At 53.6% G+C, this 20,536-nt stretch overlaps 2 protein-coding genes across 5 annotated transcripts; one reads left to right on the forward strand and one right to left on the reverse strand.

The window, feature by feature from the left end:
• Positions 1–4,158: 4,158 nt before the first annotated feature.
• Hacl2 (2-hydroxyacyl-CoA lyase 2) lies at positions 4,159–13,132 on the forward strand. Of its 4 annotated transcripts, none has more exons than XM_076847271.1 (16): positions 4,159–4,426; positions 5,206–5,350; positions 6,532–6,733; positions 6,869–6,996; positions 7,079–7,217; positions 7,303–7,414; positions 8,672–8,771; positions 8,909–9,006; positions 9,115–9,251; positions 10,506–10,640; positions 11,608–11,722; positions 11,811–11,980; positions 12,058–12,128; positions 12,203–12,274; positions 12,432–12,537; positions 12,670–13,132. In XM_076847271.1, exons 2-16 carry the CDS (start codon positions 5,216–5,218, stop codon positions 12,846–12,848), a joined length of 1,899 nt encoding a protein of 632 aa, XP_076703386.1. In that variant the 5' UTR covers positions 4,159–4,426; positions 5,206–5,215; the 3' UTR covers positions 12,849–13,132. The 4 variants fall into 4 exon arrangements, with proteins under 4 accessions (XP_076703386.1, XP_076703406.1, XP_076703416.1 ...); XM_076847291.1 differs by having other exon boundaries at positions 4,171–4,248; XM_076847301.1 differs by lacking the exon at positions 4,159–4,426 and adding an exon at positions 4,433–4,633.
• Syde1 (synapse defective Rho GTPase activating protein 1) lies at positions 13,131–19,916 on the reverse strand. Its single transcript, XM_076847258.1, has 8 exons — positions 19,776–19,916; positions 17,865–18,209; positions 17,079–17,723; positions 16,709–16,923; positions 15,968–16,094; positions 15,591–15,751; positions 14,847–15,072; positions 13,131–14,501 (listed from the first exon to the last, which is right to left on the reverse strand). Exons 1-8 carry the CDS (start codon positions 19,861–19,863, stop codon positions 14,095–14,097), a joined length of 2,214 nt encoding a protein of 737 aa, XP_076703373.1. The 5' UTR covers positions 19,864–19,916; the 3' UTR covers positions 13,131–14,094.
• Positions 19,917–20,536: the final 620 nt, after the last annotated feature.

The following is a 20,536-nucleotide window of genomic DNA, read 5'->3' on the forward strand; positions in this document are numbered from 1 at the left end:
ATCTCTCTCTCTCTCTTTATTAACAAGGGCAATAACTAGCCAACACACACATGTAGTCTGGCTTCTCCCACCCGTGTCCCCAAAAGCTCAGACTCAATGTGTGCATGACCTGTTATTCAAGACATCAGAGTTACCAGGTGTGGTGGTGCACAAAGCTGTAATCCCAGCTACTCGGGAGGCTGAGGCAGGAGGATTTCAATTTAAGGCCAGCCTGGGCAACAAAACATAAGAAGGGTTGGGGGTGTAGGCTGAGGTACGAGGATCACAAGTTCAAAGCCAGTGTCAGTAATTTAGTGAGGCCCTGAGCCTCACTATTTTATTTACTATTTATTTATATTGAGATCTTGTCTCAATATAAATAAAAACAGGGCTGAGGATGTGGCTCAGTGGTTAAGTACCCCTGGGTTCAAACCCTGGTACAAAACAAAACAAAACAAAAACCAATCCAAAGGAAATGTGAGGTATGAGAAGAGGGAGGGAAATGGGACTGAATATTTCCAACCTCAGGTGGACTGGAAGGAGATTCAAAAGAAAAATAAAGTTTCGGACCAGTTTCTAGATTGTGTGTACTCATGATTGTCTAATAGTAAAACATTCTGGCAATAGAATGTTCCTGTTCCCTTCAGGTACTGGGCATGACTAAAGAGGGACACATTCAGGGAATGTTGCTCTTATCCACTGGTAATAATTGCCTTGATTTTTTAATAGATTATATATATATATATATATATATATATATATATATGTATAAAATAAATGCCTACCATGTTGCTGAGTAGTAGTCCACAGAATGGATGTAATGTTTAACCATTTGAGCACTCTGCCGCAGAGCTACGTCCTTAGCCCAGTTTTCCCAAAATTTGACTATTACAAATAAAGCTGTTATGGGTCAGCTCACTCTGGGATATTTGATTTCATTGTGTGTGTGTGTGTGTGTGCTTTTTTTTTTTTTTTTTTTGGTACTGGGGATTGACTCCAGGGTCTCATACATACTAGGCTCTACCACTGAGTTACATCCCAGTTCTTGATTTCAATTTTACTTTAAGATGATAGATAGTAAGCTCATTAAATTTTTTGTAGGCTGCCTCTATTTCTTTTTTCTTTTTTGCAAAAAAATTGGGGAATCAGTTCATTTATGAATCACTAACAACCCAGTTAGTAATGCTTTTGGGGTTTCTGTGGATTTTTAAAATTTTTCCCGTTGTGAGGAGTAGTTGGTCTTCATTGCTCTGCTTGAGTGGGTGGAAATACCAGTTCCATGGGCCTCTGTTGGGCTTTATCTCATGCAGGATTGGGGCCAGGGATGACTCACACCTCACACCTCACAAGTGTGGTTGGAGGCCCAGGCAAGCTGCTGATGGCTCAAGGATGTGGAAGCAAGGATTAGTGAGGTTTTGTGCAAATGTACACCGGTTTATATCAGGGACTTGAAATCCACTGATTTTGGTGTCTGAGGGGATCCTGGAAGTAAATTCTCTTGGATACTGAAGGATGACTGAATATACTTCATACATAAGGTTGTGATGAGCATCAAGTGAGTAAATACTTTTTGTAGTTTTTGAGAAAGGGTTTCACTAAATTGTCCATGATGGCCACAAACTTGCCATCCTCAGCCTCCTGAGTGGCAGGAATTACGGGCGTGAGCCACTGGACTTGGCTTTAGTAAATACTTTCAAAGTGTTTGAAATAATGGCTGGCTCATGGTGCCTCAGTGAAAGATAATCAAAGTAGAGGTGACTAAATGCCATGTGGGGTCGTGATGGGATAGTGGAACAGAAAAAAGATATTTGCAGAAAAACCGGTGACACTGGAATAAAGTCTCAAATTTAGCTAATAGCAATATGTCAACATTAGCTTCCCAATTCTGACAAATGCACCCATTTCTACAATATATTAACAATAGGGTAAGCTGAAATGAAGGATATATAACAACTCTCTTGTTATTTTTACAAATTTTCTGTAAACCTAAAATATTCCAACATACAAAAGTTTATGAAAAAGGTTTTATAAAGGAGAGCAATGCATCAATGTGGTGGAGACTGTGAATGTGAAACTCTAATAGGGTCAGTTCAGGAAACTGGGTGTGGGGGCACATGCCTGTAGTCCTAGCTACTTGGGAGGCTCAGGAAGAAAGATCACTTGAGCCTGGGAGTTTGACGGCAGCCTGGGCAATATAACAAGACTCCATTTCAAAAGAGAAATACATGTAAATGGGGCTGGGGTTGTAGTTTAGTGGTCGGGTATATGTTTAGCATGCAGAAGGCTCTGAGTACAACCCTCAGCACCATAAGAAGAAAAAAAAAATCTGGGGATCCTGTTAAGGTCAACCTGGTTTACTTGTAACCTGGCTCAGGCAGAAGTGAGTTCTGAAATGAAATGAGTGGTTTCAGGTAATCATGAATTTGACAAGACAGACAAAGTTAATCAACCTCAAAGAATTTTGCTGGAGAAAGGCCAATCATTGTTCTAAAAGCCAATGCTCTGGTGAACAGGCAATGCTTCTAAGAAGAAGCTAGAAGTGACGGGATTTTTTCACCCACACTTTGTTTTGCCATTCTAGATGACACTTGTTGCTCTTCATTTGGGTGAGCAATTTACTCACTCATTGGGTAAAACTTTATCAATATGCTTTTGTACTGAACTCTGGGTCTTATATTGAGTTTCTTAGAAAAGGAATGAGTGAGTAGTTTGTTTGAGATGTTCTATAGATGATCCAAGGAAACCCTAGTGAGTGAGAAGAGCTGAGAGGGGGAAGGTGTATCAAGCAAGTTACCACTGGGGGCAGTGGGCCTTCATGGTCCAGGGAAAAGCTGGGAGAGCCTGTAGAAACACACCTGTGGGTTGTCCTACCGGAGGGTGAGAGACCTGAGTAGTCACCTATGTCCACTGACCACTGGATTGAGGGCTGCCCAGCAGCAGGATGTATTAATTCCTCAGCCTTTCTGGCCTGCTGGGCAGCACTGCTGAATAAAATGGGCTTTGAAATCCTCAAAGAGATGGAGATTCTGCAGCTGGGATGTAACCGCAAGGGGATCTGGGTGGGTCCCAAACACTACACCCTGTGATAGACATGAGAGAAGCCAGGCAGTGATTAAAACACAGTATTAATCTTGGGGGTGCTCCAGTTTGGTAGCTCTTCCTGAGTTCTCATTCTGCCTCTGTCATATACGAGCTGTGTGACTCTCAGCAAATAACTCAATATCTGTGTGCTCTAGCTTTTTCAACTATAAAATAGGTAGTCAGCCTACCTTACAGGACTGTGAAAATAAAATGAATTATTATATGAAAAGTGCTTGGAACAACCCCTTGCACATAACAAGTGCTTGCCCAAAAGTAATGAGCATGCTTTCATTATTGTCTCTGGGAGTTTGAGCCTAGAAGGCTCTTCTAGGAAGTTTGTGGTTTATCCTGTTAATTATAGGTCCCCTCACTAAGCAAAGCCAAGCAGAGGTGACTTCTTTACACTGCCTGGGAAAATTGGGTTGAGTGAGACAGGAGGTAGAGGGACCAATTTGGAGACTGCTGGAATAATCCAGACCAGCTCTCATGAAGCAGGAAGGAAGAGCCTGTTTAGATTAGGTTCCGGAGGAAACTGGAGGCGTGTTTACGGAGTCATTAGGTATATACAAGTCATAGAGGAATTTTGCTAAAAGTAGGAGCGGGTTTCTTTCTTTCTTTCTGATAGTGCTGGGGATGGAAACAAGGGCCTCGTCCAAGCAAGTGCTCTACCACTGAGCTGCATTCCCAGCCCCTGGAAATACTTTTTAAAATAGTGGGTGATATTAAGACGTAGGAGTGATTCAGTATCAGGTAAAATTAACCACGACTGAGAATCCTCAGAGGCAAATCCCAGAAGGCTACAGAGAAAGGGAGACAAGTGTAAAAACAAAAACGGCATGATGCGTCTTGGATAGAAGCAGGGCGCTGACTACAAGAACGACTCCTCCTTTACCGACCGGTAGTTAGTTTTCCAGAGGCTGAACAGTCTGGAACATGGTGGAACGGAATCCGGACCAGGGTACTCCACTCCCTGGGGAGCGAACCCCACCTTCCAGGGTCTAGAAAAGGGCAGATGCCCCAGCCCAGGAGGGCCTACGGCGAGGGGGCGGGGCTTCGTGCGGGGGTGGGAGGAGTGAAGAGGGCGGGGCTTGCTTGGGAGGAGGTCCTCGATGACCTGGCTCTGGAGAGCGGGCAGTGAGAGTCCACTCCTGGCTAACGTGAAACGGGTCGCCTCGGCTTGTGAGGAAAGTAAGCTGCTCTTGGAGGGTCCAGAACCTGCGGGACCGCAATGTTGGGCCAATGAAAGACCTCGGAATGTGGGCCTGTGCGAGTCTCGTCTGGTGGAAGAGGACAAGGGACGTGGCCTGTAGATTAAAAAAGAAGAGGGTTTGCGGTCTGCAGCGCGAACCAACGAGAAGCAGGGGAGGTGGGGCCTGTGCGCAAATTGGCCAGTAAAGACAAGGCTTTTACGGGCGGGTCCCTCCCCCTCCACAGCGTGGCTCCAGTTCTGCGCATGCGCTTCTCGGCGGACTACGGGGCGCCGCTGAGCCAAGTGGGCAAAAGGAGCATAGCAGGGCGCTCGGGTCACATGACACGGGGGTGCTGAATTCCGCTGGAGTCAGGGCCACTTCCTGTAGGTGAAGGTTGAAGGACCCTAAGGGTCGAGCTGGCATAGAAGCATACTGTGCATTTTGACCTCGATTCGCGACTTGAGGTCGAGAGTCGGCCTTGGAATTCGTGCTGTCCAACGGGGAGAGGCCTGGCTTGGGCCAAGAGGGTCGCACTCGCTAACTTGGGGGCGTGGTCTCCTGCGTCTTGGTGACGTAGACGTGGGGTGGGCTCACCACTGGACTTGAGATTGGGGGTCCTGTGTAAAAGAGGGGCGGGGCTTCCCGCTGATACATTGACAAATAGGTAAGTGGGAAGAATAACTGTTATTAGTGCCGTTGTCGCATTGGTTTAGCTTGGGTGGTGGTGACGTAAGGAAGTGGGGTTGGAGTCGTGAGAGGCGTGGCCCGGCCTCGGGAGGCACGGCTAGCCTCTGACGCGTTTGGGGCGTGGTCTGATAGGATTGGGGGCGTGGCCTCTTAGAAACTCTCGATAAGGGGCGTGGCCCAGGATCCTACCTGGAAGAGGGGACGTGCCTTCTTCCGGTTGAGATTGTCGGTGGCGACCAGGTCTTGGCACTGAGCTTTTCTCCCTTAGGTTCCACCTCATGGAGAACCCCGCGGTCACCGCCCCTGCCGAGGGCTTCTTCCCCTCGTTCCTGCTCGTGACTTGCGGAACACTGTTGGCTGCCCTGCTGGGCGCCGCTCACAGACTGGGGCTCTTCTATCAGCTGATGCACAAGGTGCCAGGGCACAGCGGGAGGCGGGCTGGGGACACCCAAGGAAGGAGGGCCCTTATGGTGCGCTTCCAACTCACTCAGTTTACAGGTGGGGAAAGCGAGTCTCAACTAGTCCAGAGTGGTGGGGAGAGTCTTTCTAAGGCTTAGCCCCATTTCCAAGTTGTATGTGGGTCCTGGACTTTGCCACTACTAAGAGATAAGGGAAATTATCGGTGCCTGGACACACACACTCCGCCTGCCTCTTTACCCAGGGCCTGAGCCCTTATCACAGAGCAGAGGACACCACCTAGGATCGTGCTGCCTTAGCCCAGTGGCATAAGTGGGCTGAAGGCAGACCTGAGAGGGTGTGGCTGTGATAATTGAAATCTGCTGAGCTTAACGTTTTAGAGGAATTTTCTCACCCATCCCTACCCACCTCCTGAAAGCAGGTGCTGCTGTTTCTTTTCTCATTTCCTCAAGAGGAAATGGTGGTCCAGAGAGGTTGTTTACCCTAGGCCATAGGTTTGGGTAGAGCTGACCCCCCAAGTCTCACTCCAGACCACTTGCTGTCTGTCAAGAATTTACTCCTTCCCAGTCCCTTTCCTCAGTCCCTCCCTCTTCTAGTGAGGAGCCATGTCACTGATGTTGAAGTTTGTAGAGATTTAAGGTGATGAGGATGCTGGGGTTGGGATGCTTGGCTCAGTCTATGCTAGCAGGTGTGCTTCTGTTCCAGGCATGTGGTGGCTGGCAGCTTGCCAGCTGGCCTTGGGCCTGCTCAACAGTGAGTGGGAAGGATCAGGTAGGCTGAAGTAGCAGTCCAAGTGCCTGGCCCTGCAGGGATACCAGTGAACAGTCAGGAGTCCCTGCTAGTGGCTCCCTGCCCTGGCTATACTCCTGTGGGTTCTGTATATCCACTTTCCCTCTCTTATTGTCCCAAGAAAGGCAGTGTAACATGGGTGCTTAAGAAAGTGGGTTTTTTCTATTGAATTTTGAATCTTGTTTGGGCAAGTCTTGGTGTCCTCACCTGGATGAGAGAGATAATAAGAAGAGAATATGATGAGATGAGGTGCCCTGCCCTGAGCCTAATGTATAGTATGGTATGTGTTTAACCAACATCCAAGTTACCCTGATCTCTGACCTTGCTCCTGGCCCTTCTCCCAGCTGCCCATGCTGTAGCCCTTGACAGTCTTGCTCTTGTGGCTCAGGTGGACGAGACGAGTGTCCGGCATGGAGGGGAAAATGTGGCAGCTGTGCTGAGGGCCCACGGTGTACGGTTCATTTTCACACTGGTTGGTGGGCACATTTCCCCACTTCTGGTGGCCTGTGAGAAGCTGGGCATCCGCGTGGTAGACACGCGCCATGAGGTCACTGCTGTCTTTGCCGCTGATGCTGTGGCTCGCCTGACAGGTGAGGGCAGTACAGAGAGGACTGGGGGCTAGCCGGTGGGACAGTGGCATAGGGCATCTCTGAGTAAGAGTGGCTTTTGGGAGGTAGGAGGATGGCTGGAGGGTGGGCATGGCTGTGACAGGGTCTTTGTTTCAGGGACGGTGGGTGTGGCGGCAGTGACGGCAGGTCCTGGCCTCACCAATACAGTGACTGCTGTGAAGAATGCTCAGGTGGCACAGTCCCCAGTCCTGCTCCTGGGAGGGGCTGCCAGTACCTTGCTGCAGGTGCCTATCCTTGTGGAGTGCAGGGGCTTTAGGGAGGTTCCAAGGGGCTCATATGGTAATGGTCACACCCTGTCTCTGCCAGAAACGGGGTGCTCTCCAGGCCATTGATCAGATGTCTCTATTCCGGCCACTCTGCAAGTTCTGTGCATCTGTACGGAGGGTGCGGGACATTATTCCCACCCTGAGGGCTGCAATGGCAGCTGCCCAGTCGGGCACCCCAGGTAGGTGGGGTGGAGTGCTGGGCAGTGGTCAGACCCAGAGGCTGGGGGAGGTGCTGCAGGCTTAGCCTCCTCCCTGACCCCATAGGTCCAGTGTTTGTGGAGCTTCCTGTCGATGTGCTGTACCCCTACTACATGGTCCAGAAGGAGATGGTGCCAGCCAAGTTGCCCAAAGGCCTCATGGGTCGAGTGATCTCCTGGTGAATAGAGCCATTCCCACTATACTGTCCCCCTGCCCCGCTCACCTGCAGCCTCCTCTTTGCACACATCCATCCTCCTTTGACTCATTCATTGATTTGAACATGAACTGAGAGAAACCAGCTGTGGGGAGAGCATCCAAAGTAGAAGGAACTGCATGCGCAAAGGTCCTGAGGCAGGAATGAAATTGGTGGGTTGGGAAAGCAAGGTGACAGTAGGTGAGCAGGGTGGAGAGGGAAAGAGGCTGAGCTCAAAGTAGCCCTCCTTCTCTTCCTCCTCCTCCTGTTCCTCCTTTCCCCTTCCCCTCTGCTTTTCCCTTTGCTTGTCTTTGCTCCTCCTTCAATATTTAGTGAGCCCCAGCTATGGCATGGGGTGACATTGATGGACAAGATAGGTCTCTTAGAAGTAATCTGGGGGCTGGCTCAAGCAGCAGGGAATTTGTTTTATGGCCTTGTTCTTGATGCTCTTAGCCCTCTGGACTCCTGATCACCTGTTCCCTACTTCTCTCTCTCTCCCTCCACACCCCTGTCGTGGTGCCCCTTTCAAGGCTAGCTCTTCCCTTGCCTTTCCTTTAAACTGTGTTCTCATGGGTCTGTCTTTGGCCTCATCTCTCTCTCTGCAACCTTGACTCCTTAACAGCAAACATGCTTCTGGCTTCGAGCTCCAGTGGCTTCCTGCCAACACCCACTCGTCTGTCTTTAGTTGGATTGAGAGTTCCCTGAGGGCAAGGCCTGGGCAAGATTTCTCTTTGCCTCCAGGGCCTTAAGAAAACTCAAGCCTGGGAAAACGCTCTTAACAAACAGGGGAATAATGTTAATAACTCCGGCTTGGTTGAATGCTTCGCAAAGTACCTTATACCCTTGGTTGAAGCTTGGAAGGGAAGGTTTTTTTTTTTTTTTTTTTAAATAAATGGAGGAGGAAGCTGAGAAAGGTGAAGTCACTTGTTCAAAGTCACACAGCTAGGAAGTGGCATAACCTGGGGGGCCCAAGCCGACATCTACCTGACCCACAGGCACCACCCCCATCCTGACACCTTGCGTTTGCATTACTTGTTTCTGCAGGGGCCTTGTCAAGCTGGGGAGGCCACAGAGGCTTCTGAGAGCAGACAGGCAGCTGGAAGCTTGGTGTCCCTAGGCCATTGCTTATGCACCTCTGTTCTTTCCACTTTGCTCCCAGTTGCTTTCCTGGTCCCTCACCTTCCTTGGCTGAAATCCCTCTGGTGCACTCTGGTAATTGGCTGCTTCATTTCCTCCTTGCAGGTACTTAAAGAATTGCCTAGCCAACCTGTTTGTGGGGGCGTGGGAGCCTCAGCCTGAAGGGCCCCTGCCCCTGGACATCCCCCAGGCATCCCCTCAACAGGTGAATTCCTTACCTGGCCCAGGTTCCCCATCTGGCAGAGCTCTACAGACCCTCTCCCAGAGCCAGGATTGGGACCTTAGTCTTGCGGGTGGATGGTGACTCAGGGACAACCCTTTGAGCCCCACTTCTTGCCCCAGGTTCAGCGCTGTGTGGAGATCCTGAGCCGGGCCAAGAAGCCCCTGTTGTTGCTGGGGAGTCAGGCCCTGCTGCCCCCAGTACCTGCTGATAAGCTTCGGTGAGGAGCTCTAGCCTAGCCCTTGTTCCCAATCCCTGGTCTTCTGGTGCCCTGTGGGGAGGGAGGAGGCCCTGGGCACATTGATCTCTGCTTTGCCTGAACCCCCAGGGCTGCTGTGGAGACCCTAGGCGTCCCCTGCTTCCTGGGGGGGATGGCACGGGGGCTGCTGGGCCGCAACCACCCCCTCCACATCCGGCAGAACCGCGGTGCAGCGCTGAAGAAAGCAGATGTTGTCCTCCTGGCAGGTGGGCCTCAGCAACCTCCCTCCCTCCAGAAACCTCCTTCCCCGTGACTCTGCCCCTCCTCATCACTGATACCCGCCCCCCACCACCTGCCCTCTTTCCTCTGCTTCACACCTTCCCTTTTGAACAGTCTTGAGTCTGAAATTCTGCTGAACCCCTCCCAGGATGCAGTTGTGTGCTGTGCCTGGGCTTCCACTGAGGGTGAACCCTAGTGTCCCTGCCGTGTCTTACATTTACACAAAAAGCCCTTTGAATCCTGTGCCAAGTGCATAATAGGCATTCTCTGTATACAGTCTTACTGTATACAGTCAGGCATTTCTTAACAACGGGGTTACATCCTGAGAGATGTATTGTGTGAACATCATCAAGTGAACTTATGAAAAATAATGTGGCTGTGACATCACTGGGTGATGTCATGTCATGGGACCATAGTCACATGTGTATGTGATCTGCCACTGACCAGAACATTGTTATGTGGTTCCAGGACTGTAATAACCTTCCCCAAACTCAGTGATTTACAGTGATTTCTTAAGACCTACCTAGAGGTTTCGTGGTAATTCTGGGTTTGGTCAGACTGGTTCATGAGTCTAAGTCTGGCCAAGCAGCTGTGCTAATGGAGGTGGGCCTTGCTCATTTATTTGGGAATTGCCTGGCTCTGTGGCTGTTCAAGGGTGTCTCGGCTGGATAACCAAGTCTCCACGTTTACCTCCATGTTCTGCATTCTCCAGCAGCAAGCAGGCTAGCCTGGGTTGGGTCACTATTTGGAGGATGAGAGACATGCTTTTTTTTTTTTTTTTTTTGAGGCAGGGTCTTGTGAAGTCACTAGGGCCTCTCTGAGTTACTGAGGTTGGCTTTGAACTTTTGAGTATCCTGTTTTAGTCTCCTGAGTTTCTGGGATTACAGGTGTGTGCCACCACACCTGGCCTCTTTTTTTTCTTTGCTATGCTGGAGATTGAACCCATGGCCTTGTGCATGGCAGGCAAGCTCTGTACTACTGAGCTCCCATCTTTGCCTTGAGGCGTCTTTACCCTGGTCTTAGGAATGGCATGCTATTGCTTCTGCCACATTCTGTTGGCCAGAGCTGCTCATGACGCCAGCCCAGATTCAAGAGCTGAAAGTCATTGCAAATGGTATAGGAAGAGGGAGAGGTGAAGAATGGGAACTATATAACAGTGTCCACAGTGGATTAAAAGTAAGGTAGTGGGCATCACCTAGGGCACTGACTCTCTGATATTGATGCCCTATCCCTCATCCCAGGAGCTGTGTGTGACTTTCGCCTCTCCTATGGCCGTATCCTCAGCCATAAGAGCAAGATAATTATCATCAATCGGAACCGAGATGATATGTTGCTCAACTCAGACATCTTCTGGAAGCCCCAGGAGGCTGTGCAGGGTGAGCCCCCAGTCCTCACCACTTACTTGGTCGCTTTCCTCATGGCCTCTGCTGCAGCTGACTTGAGCTGGGTACTGGGAGATCAAGGCCCAGACCCTGCCCTATGGGACACCCAGGAAACCTGAGACACATTTGGTTGTCAGGCTGGTGGGTGTTTCCATAGGAACAAATGGAGAGGTGGGTACGGGGGTAGGGGGCTGGAAATGTGCACATGATCATTTGCTTGGGTAACATTTGAACTGCCTGTTGCCCTCTCTGTGTCAGCTTATTTGTTGGCCCCTGAGACTCTGCATCCCATCCCTTTCTGTGCTCTACTTTGCTCGTCATTCTGAGGACAGCGATTCTCCCCCGTGGTGTGGTAGCATTCTTAGGTGGGCAGCAGGTCCAGTGTATTTGGGAATGTCCACCCTAGCAGCTGGTGGGTATTCACCTGGAAGGGGAACTGGCAGAGGAGGAGAAGAGCTGTTTAGGGCCAGGACAGAAAGGACATGGCCCAAAGTGGGAAAAGACTGAGTGAGGAACTCAACATCCCCAGGCCTCCGATCACTTCTCAAGTGGGGTGTTTATCACCTGGATGCTCACTGCAGGCTCCTGGGTGCCTTAGTTTGAGAGACCTCCTTAAGTGGGGCAGAGCTATTTTTATTGCTGTGTTTTGAAAATAGAATTGACAGAACTTCATGATATGGGGTGTAAGGGACAGGGAGGTGACAAGGTTGGATTGGATTTGTAACTTGCTTTGTATTTCCTAAACCTCATTTCCCTGGTTTGTGCTGTGTCTTGCCAGGGCTGCCCTTATCTGTTCTGGTGACTCAGGTGTGTTTAGCCTGTTTTGCCCTAGGAGCACCCCTGGCCTGCTTCCATGCCTTCTGCTTGGATGCTGCTCTTGGCTTCCTGCCATCTTCAGGCCTCTGGTGCTGAGGGCAGGAGAAAGGCACTGCTTTGAAGCTGTGCTTTCTCTGTTCTCTAGGAGATGTGGCTTCCTTCATGCTGAAGCTGGTAGAAGGCCTTCAGGGCCAGATGTGGGCTCCAGAATGGGCAGAAGAGCTGCGGGAAGCGGATCGGCAGAAGGAGCAGACCTTTCGGTGGGGGCTGGATGGCGTGGACATGGGAGGGTGTGTTCCCAGCAGGCTCTGCCATGGGGCCTACTGACTTTTTGCAGCCCTGTTGTAGGGAGAAGGCAGCGATGCCTGTAGCCCAGCACCTGAACCCATTGCGGGTGTTGCAGCTGGTGGAGGAGACTCTGCCTGACAACTCCTTTCTTGTGGTTGATGGTGGGGACTTCGTAGCAACTGCTGCCTACCTGGTACAGCCCCGAGGCCCCCTGCGCTGGCTTGATCCTGGTAAGGAGAAGCCCACACCTAGGGAAGCTTTAATAATCCAGACCCTTCACAACTATCTGTATTTTTTGTCCTTCTAGGGGCCTTTGGGACTTTGGGAGTTGGCGCAGGGTTTGCACTTGGGGCCAAGCTGTGCCAGCCAGATGCTGAGGTGAGGTGCGGAAATGGGAGACTTCTTTTTTCTGGGTCATGAGCCGCCCTAACCATCCTTGTTCCCCCTACCAGGTCTGGTGTCTGTTTGGGGATGGAGCCTTTGGTTACAGTCTCATTGAGTTTGACACATTCGTCAGACACAAGGTAACTGGGTTTCCCTGAGGGAAGCTTAGAGCCCCTTCTGGGAGAGGCTGTCAGGGGTGGGCTGAGAAGGGGTAGCCTCTCTGGCAGTGGCCCTGTTTTCTGGCTAGACTGGCCTTTGGGTTGAAGGTTGTGCCTGGCCCTATTTTTTTTCCTGCAGATTCCAGTGATGGCCTTGGTAGGCAATGATGCCGGCTGGACCCAGATTTCTCGGGAGCAGGTGCCCAGATTGGGCAGCAATGTGGCCTGTGGCCTGGCCTACACTGGTGAGGGGTCTGGGCAGGGTGTGTGTGGGTAGGTGGGATCCTATCTCAGGCCCAGCAGGGCTAGTGTTCCTCTCCTGGACTGGCTACATTCTGGGCTGGGCCTCTGCCAGTATCTGACTTGCTCTCTTTTAGATTATCACAAAGCAGTCATGGGTCTGGGGGCCCAGGGCTTGTTGCTCTCACGGGAGAATGAAGATCATGTGGTCAAGGTGCTGCGTGATGGCCAGCAGCAGTGCCGGGATGGCCACCCAGTCGTGATCAACATTCTCATTGGGAGGACGGACTTCCGTGATGGCTCCATTTCTGTATAGGGCCTTGTGGGTCAGTACACTTGGCTCCCTTCCTATATCTGGACTTCCTGGATGGTTTAGAGTCTCATCCTTGCCTGCTCTGAGCCTATTCCATGAGGTCAATAACTACAGTTATCCTGAGAAAGGTGTGGAGGGATCAAAGCTCAAGAGGTACCAGACAGCCATGGAGAACCTTGGGCCTTTGTCTCTGTGGGTCCAACTGTGCCTCTCTACCCTCCTCTCTTACGTATGGACCGAATAAATCACTTCTGGCCCAGGTGGGCCCAAGGACTCAGCTGCAGAAACTGTGCATATTGATTTATTGTCCACAAAGATGGAGGTGAGGGAAAGAAGAGGGAGACAGGAAGGGTACCTTACTCTCCCACTGGCTTACTGGGGATTTCAGGGTGCCTGGGCACTGCAAACTCTTCTCCCCTCTGTGGTCCCTGAAAGTCCCACATACCCGCTGTAGTCGGGCCCATGCACACTAGTCCTCACACACAGACACACACATGCACGGAGGCAATAAATATGTTCCGTACCAAAGTGCCCCCAACCTGACACTTCAGGTGGGGTCCCTCCAAAAGGGAGGGGTTAAGTGCTCAATTTTTTCAGGAGTGGGTAATGGGAGCTTGGGAGGGTAAGAGACAGACTCTGTTATCTCCATTTGCTGGTTGGAGGCCAATCATGGGGTCTTCCCTGGAAAAGAGGGTGGGGAAACCAGCTCACTCTTTATGAACCCCAGGCTGCCCCTATCCAGCTTGAGCCAGGATAGGGGCTGTTCCCCTCAACAGCACCTCATGATAGTCCTTGGACCCTCTGAGGGAGGGAGAAACGGAGTGCAGTGCTCAAAGCTAATACTGATTTGGTTGGCAGCAGCAAGAGGACTGACTAGGGGGTTTCTCACCACCCCAGGTGATGCTCACAGTAATTGGTATTTCCCTGGCAAAGGGGAGGCAAGAGAGGCCAGCCTAGCAAGCAGGAATCTGCCTTTTGGCAGCAAGAGAAGCCCTGGTGCTCAGAAAATATGGCTCTGACAGCTTGTCCCTAATATCCCTGCTGCCTGGCCTTTGCAGTATCTAGTGCCCAAATACTGGCCACTGGAAACTGGGAGTGATTCTCGGCATGAGAGGTTGGTACCTTGACAACTCCCTAGAAACCAGGAGTTCGGCCTGAGTAACAGGTCTGGGCCTCTCAGGTCATTAGGGCACTGCCTTAGCTCCGAGGGACCTTCCTTAGTAACCAGGGGCCCGCCCGCTCTGCGGGCTCAGAGGCACACGTTGATTTGCTTGGAGAGTTCTCTCTCCAGGTCCAGGATGAGTGCGTCAAAGTCTTTGAGATTCAGGTGCGGGTTGAAAGGCGCGTCAAACTCGTCTTCAAAGTCTGCAGCGCCCCTTGGTCCGCCAGCTTCCTCGTCGTCGTCGTCCTCGCTGTCGCTGCCAGTCACGTGGTCGTAGTCGGGCCCAGACAGGAAATCCCGCCCACAGGGTAGGAAGTCCCGCCCGCAAACGCTCCAGTCGCCGGCGTAGCGGTTGCTGGGAGGGCTTTCTGGGCCTCCGCGGCCGCGGGGCCGAGTCACCACTTCGGGGCCCGCTAGCGGCAAGTGCAGAGGTGGCTGTCGTTTGGGCCGCAAGTATGGTGCGACCTCCGGAGCCTCTGGGGGCCGGCGGGGATCTGCGGGAGCGGAGGGCGAGCTTGTGGTGACTTACGCGCACTTTGAGCGGCATCGAAGACCTGATTGGCCTTTGGAAAGGCAAGGCCTTGGACCGCATTAGCATTTCATTGGCGGGCTAGAACTGGTTGCTTAGGCAACCGGGCCTGAATGATCCGCCAGGAGGCGGGGCCTCTGACCGCATCAAAGAGGGATTGGCTGGAGCTGAACCGGTTGCCGAGGCAACCGGGTAGCGGTTTACCTGCGAGGGGGCGTGGCCTGCTTTAAATCCCAGAATTTAGCCACAGGGGAACGCATTGCCATGATTGCCTTTCTGTACTGGCGGCGCAGGCCGTGAGTGTACTCACCTGGCCAAGACTGCAGCAGGTAGTGGAGCACCTCGATGTGCCGTTTGAAGTCCACTGCGCTGGCGAGGCCTGGGCCAGTGCTGCGTATGCGGGGCCGGGCGGGCGCCTGGCGCGCTGGCAGCAACACTGGCCCAAAGCACACAGCCAGGTTCTGCGGAGTCATGCGGTTGTGGGCGTGGAAGGAGGAGACAAGGCGCAGGTGGTCCAGGAGAAGCGTTAGCGTGGCCTGGGGACAGGGTTGCGATGGTGGGCAGGAGGCAGGCAAAGTTGAACCCCTGCTGCCCCTGTGAGATACTTAGATGGCTCAGAGTGGGAAACAGGTTCAAAGTTTCATAACTGGAAGGAGGCTGAGGTAAGACTATTAATCACTGGATATTAGTATGAGGATACCATTTTGCTGGAGGGGGGAATTGAGGCTAAGGACAATTTAGCTTCGGAATGGCAGAGGTTGGGCCCACTCCTCTGTTAGGCTGGGTTGTCCTGAATCCCATTATACAGATGAAGGAATTGAGGCCCAGGGAGGGAAAGAACTTGTTCAAGATCTCACAGTCAGGAATTTCTCTTCCTAGTAGGTAGATGGATCTGTATTTTTACTCTGTGTTTGAAATATCTAGAGACTGTGTTTGAAATATCCTGACTCTGACCTTGGGCAATTCATTTAATTGTTTTGGGCCTCAGTTTCCGAATTGGTATTGCTCACTCCATGTCCTGCAGCTCCCATTGATACCACCAGGGCCAACTCACCCTTTCCACATCTGGCAGGCAGTTGAGGAGGCTGCGGGTGCCTTCAGGACTTGGGTGAACTCTGCTTGGGGGCCCTTGGGCCATGGCCTCCAAAACCACCTGATAGAGGGGCTGGGTGATGAGTGGGGTAGGCAACTCTCGAAGATAATCCTTGAGGATGCCTGCAGACACAGGGCCCCCTTTGGTCAGAGAACCCCTGGCTTCTGAGGCCAGAGGGGTCCCTGAGGCTGGAAGTGGGTAGAAGAAGAGGAGAGCAGATGCAGGAGAGTGAAAACAGGTTAGACATGAGGGGTGAGGTCCCAGCAGGGCCAGCAGACCAGCTTTGAGGTGAGGGTTGAAAGGAAGTGAGTAGGCAGGGGAATGGGGGCTAGGCTGACCCGTGATGACATTGATATCTGGGTACAGGTCCTCGGAGAGGCAGACAGCTGCACTGTCTCGCTCAAAGGCATCCCGAAGCTCTTTCTTCACTGCTGCTGAGCCACACAGACGGTACAGCCCTACTACCTGGGTGTGGGGACAGAGAGAGGATGTCCTGCTGGGGCCACAGACTGATCAGACCCCAGTGGGTTGGGGGATGGAGGTCTGGGCCAGGGTGTCAGTGGACATTGGGCTTGGAGGGTGGGAACTGACTACTACTGGCTGCTTCCTACTCCTCCGACACTTGTCAGGGAGTTCTTCCTGGGTGCTCAGACAACCTGTCCTCACAACCCTTTGTTTGGATCTGTCATCTTGGCTCCCACCTCCTCTGACTTTTCAAGTAGCTTCTCATTTCCTCCAGGAAGCTTCTCTTGTCAGCCAAGCCAGGTCCTGCTTTAAGCTCTCCTAGCTCCTGGGTACCTCCTCCTTTTAACTTGCCTTCCAGTTGCAGTCTTACATTTGTGAGCTGCTAGACTTGTCTATGAGACTCTGAGCTTGTGAGGGCCAGGATCCTGTTATCAAATGGGTGGGTTACCCATGGGTTCTGACTTGGCATGTGGGGAGGTGTGTCTCTTGCCTTTATCTAAGCTGGGGTTGGAACTAGGAGTAGCCCAGGCTGGAGGATAGGTGTTCATACCCTGGGGTCTTGGGAGTGGGTCTAAGGTTTGGGGGTCAGCAGACGGGAGGGCGCTGGGACTTACCCGCAGCCCTCGGCGCTCAATCTGCCCAACACACTTCTGAATGATGAGAGGCACTTGCCCCGGGGGTTGCTCCCGCTCCACCAGCAGCGGCAGGGGCAGCCCAAAGACACGGGGCTCAGCTGTGGCAGGTGCTTCCTGCTGCTCCGACAAGGTCAGTTTGGCATACAGCAGCCCCTGGGGTTCTAAGCGTATGGCCAGCTGCTGGGCCTGGCACCCTGAGGACACAGAGAGGATTGGGCTGGATCTGCCCTAGAGGTTTCTGGGTCCTGGCCCTGCCGCTAGTCCAGGCCACACCCTTCGCCCTTCACTTAGCCCCCTAAGCTGGGTCCTGTACCATATCCCTCTCCTAAAATTCCATTCCATGTCCTACCTCGGAAGACTGTGGGCAGCAGCACAGTGCCCTGAGCACAGGGCCTGTGCCGCCTCACACCAGGGTCCCAGGCAAGCACTAGGGCCCGCAGTAGCTGGGCTGCCTCCAGCTCCAGGTGAAAGGTGTGGTCCAGCCGTAGGAAGTCTGGTCCACTTCTCAGGGGCCCTGTCCGGGCCCGGGCCACTCCATCCACTTGCAGCAGGCAGCAGAGGTCTCTTGGGGTGGCCGCTGATGTTGGCCGCAGCCCCCCCAGCCCGTACAGGTGCAGGCTGAGGCGGCCCCAGAGTGCAGCAGGGGGCGCTCGGGCTGCTGAGTCCACCTCATAGGGCTGGAAGGTGGTGGGTGATGGGGGCCCTGCCGGGCGCTCTGGTGAGTCGCCATCACTGAGGTACCCAGCCTTCGGGCTCCGAGTGCCCCCGATCACTGCTGCCCGCCTTGGGGCCCCCACACTGCTGTCCAGGTGGTATCGGCTGATGACAGAGCCAGCTGGAGCAGCCCTCTCCCGCTCCCTGCCAGCCCGGGGGCCTCGCAGGCTCAGGCGGCGACGCAGCTCTGGCAGCTTCTTCATCTTCATGGAGAGGCGCCGGGCAGGGCCTGGGGACTTGGTGCGGGAGGTTTTGGTTGGGGGACTGGCGGGGGCTGCACCTATGAGAAGAGCAGACCTTAGGGTTCAGAACCTGGGCTGGGGACAGGGTATGAGGCATGTGGGCACCTAGGGAGGGACTGGGGACATGTGAGGCTTGAGGTCACTGGGAATGGGGAGGCAAGTGTGAGGCTTGTGCTTACCTTGGTGGGTAGGGCCCTCTGGCTCAGCTGAGCCTGGCTGTGGTCCCAAGGACTTAGGTACTGGGGATCTGGGGTCTTCCTCGGGGATGGGGTTGTACCAGATCTCGCCGGCAGGCTCTCCACTGCTAGATGTTCCTGGCCCCAAAACTGCTTCCTCAGGTGGCTTGGCCCCACTCAGCACCCATCTGCGACTGCTGGGCTCCAAGCTCTGCAAGTAGGCTCCCCTACCTGTAGGGCTCCGAGATGTCTCAGGGCTCGGGGGACCCTCTGCTCCAGCCTGGGACCCTTCGAGGGCCTGGGGCTCTGGTTCTGGAGGGTTGGGCTCTGGGCGCTGGGCTGGTCGTCCTGGTGGAGAGCCAAGGGAATGAGACTCGGCTCCTTACCAGAGCAGCCTCAGCCTAGGGCTCTTCCCCTAGCAGGGCTGTGGTTGGGGTCCACTTAGTATTGGCCCTCACTCCATGCAATTGATTTGACAGGTGGGAATGCCCTTCCAGTTCTTGGTGCCTGCTGGTGTGTTTGGAATGGGACACCACCAGCTAGTGATCTCCTCAGCTGCCAGTTTAAGAGTCCCCTCTCAGTCCCTAGCATTCCAAAGGGGACTATGTTCTTCTAGGATCAGGGGTCCAGGTCAGGTGTCCTTGGGCCCACAGGCCCTTTGTTCCTGTCTCCCTCTTCCAGCTCTCTCATTAATCCTGGCATGGAGACCTGTCCTGTCCCCTCTCACTGGGTGGCTTTGGGCAAGTCACTTCCCCTCTTTGAGCCTCAGTGTCTGCCATGCGGAATGGAAAGATGCAACGCCCACCTCTGGGGAGACTTTAGGGTGTTAGTGTGGGAAGGGCTTCCTAGACATCATGTTATGGCTAAACACAGGCCCTCAGAGGATGCTGGCTTGTACTGCTCCTGGGACAGGAGCAGGCATGATGACAAATGGAGCAACAAAGACCAGTTGAATGCTGGTTCTCTGTGCAGCACCCAGTTCTTCCAAACTCTGTCTGGCTCCTAAGGTGGGCTCTGTCCCTTGGCTCAGCCCAGATCCCCAAAGTCAACGCCTTGTGGCCTCCCCTTTGCTCCATCCTCTGTCTGACATCATGGGCTACTTCCTGTGTGTGTTTATGTGTGGACACCCTGTCACTTCTCTGGCCCTGGGAACCTTGGAAATCTTTGGAAAGGGAGGAGGGGTCAGGTCCATGGAGTGGTCTGGCCTTTAACTGGTTCCTTCCTGGGCTCTCTGACCTATGTAGCTTTGGTTTCTCTGAGGCCTTGTCTTGCTGCCAGTTGACCCACAATCCTCATCACCTTGGGTTTCCACCTCCCACCGCACCCTGTTTCAGGGATCTTTATCATCAGTAGCAGAGGTCAAATCACCCAATTGCGGTGTGCCTTAGTTTCTCCATTTTCATAAAAAGGTACAATTTCCTGGGACTGCCCACCGCAGGCAGGTACAGCTGCAGTCACTGGGGGAGCAGCTGCAGCCCTCAGTGTGCCGCTTCTCTGTCTGTGCAGGAGTACGCCCCGCATCTCCCATCCTGGCCTCCGGGGCTCCTGGTGCCCCCCTCGTCCTGCCTGATGGGGCCCAGCGTCCCGGCGTCCCGGCCTCCCAGCCCCTCCTCCCCTCTACCCTCCAGGCGCTCCGTCGAGGCCCCATTTCCTGTCAGGGGTGAGGTCCCCCTCCCGGGCCTCCCAAGGAGCCCGCGGCGCTGGCATCTCAGGCCAGCTACACATAACGGTCCTCGCCCCCTCCCCCGCGGCCCCTTCCATCCAGGACCCTGGCCCGCCCGCGTCCCGAGCCTCTCGACCCACAGGGGGCTCTCCGGGGCTTCCCCGTCCTTCCAGTCGTCCCTGCTCCGGTTCCTGGGACCCTAAGACGGGTGGGGCTCCGCGCCCTTTCCCTCCGCCGCGCCTCGCACTCACCGCGCTCCTTCGCGTCCGACTTTTTCCGGGGAAGTTTTTCCCGGCCCCGCAGGCGGGAGAAGGTTTTTCGGAGCAGGGGCTCGGCCATGCTGGGGCCCGGGCCGGGCCGAGTGCGCGCCCCGGGCTCCGGCCGCGCCGCCCGCTGCCCTCCCCGCCCCGCCCCGGCCTCCCTGCCTGCCCCCCGCCCCGCGCCGGCAGGAAGCGCATTCCGGGAATGCTTGGCCCAAACTTTTTTTTTTTCCCCTTCCCGCGGCCGGAGCAGGCGATGCTGGGAGATGTAGTTGCCTGGGGCCGGGAGGGGACAGGATGGGGGCTCTGGGATACTCTTCTCCGCTCCAACTACCCAACTACGGATGAGGCACAGGCCTGGCTCTCTTCTTCCTTCTTACCCAGCATCCAGCAACTTCATGGGGTCTATCTCCAAAACGCATCCTGCATGTATCCCCTCCCCTCTGTCCCATCTAGTGCTTCAACCCGTGCAAACCCCAGTATCACCCATTTGGTTATCGGGCCTATCTCCCCAGACCTCTTCCTTGGTCTCCCTAGTGCCACTCTGGCACCCTCCCCACCAACTCTCCTTACCACTTTCCAATTTCAGTTACTACTGCTGTTTAACAACTGCCCCCAAACTTAGTGGTGTAACTGGGTGCGGTGCCGCACGCCTGTAATCCCAGGAGGATAGCAAGTTCAAAGCCAGTCTGAGTAAAAGCGAGGTGCTAAGCAACTCATTGAGATCCTGTCTCTAAATAAAACACAAAGTG

This window comes from Callospermophilus lateralis, chromosome 1 (assembly GCF_048772815.1).
Source record: "Callospermophilus lateralis isolate mCalLat2 chromosome 1, mCalLat2.hap1, whole genome shotgun sequence".
NCBI lineage: Eukaryota > Metazoa > Chordata > Mammalia > Rodentia > Sciuridae > Callospermophilus > Callospermophilus lateralis.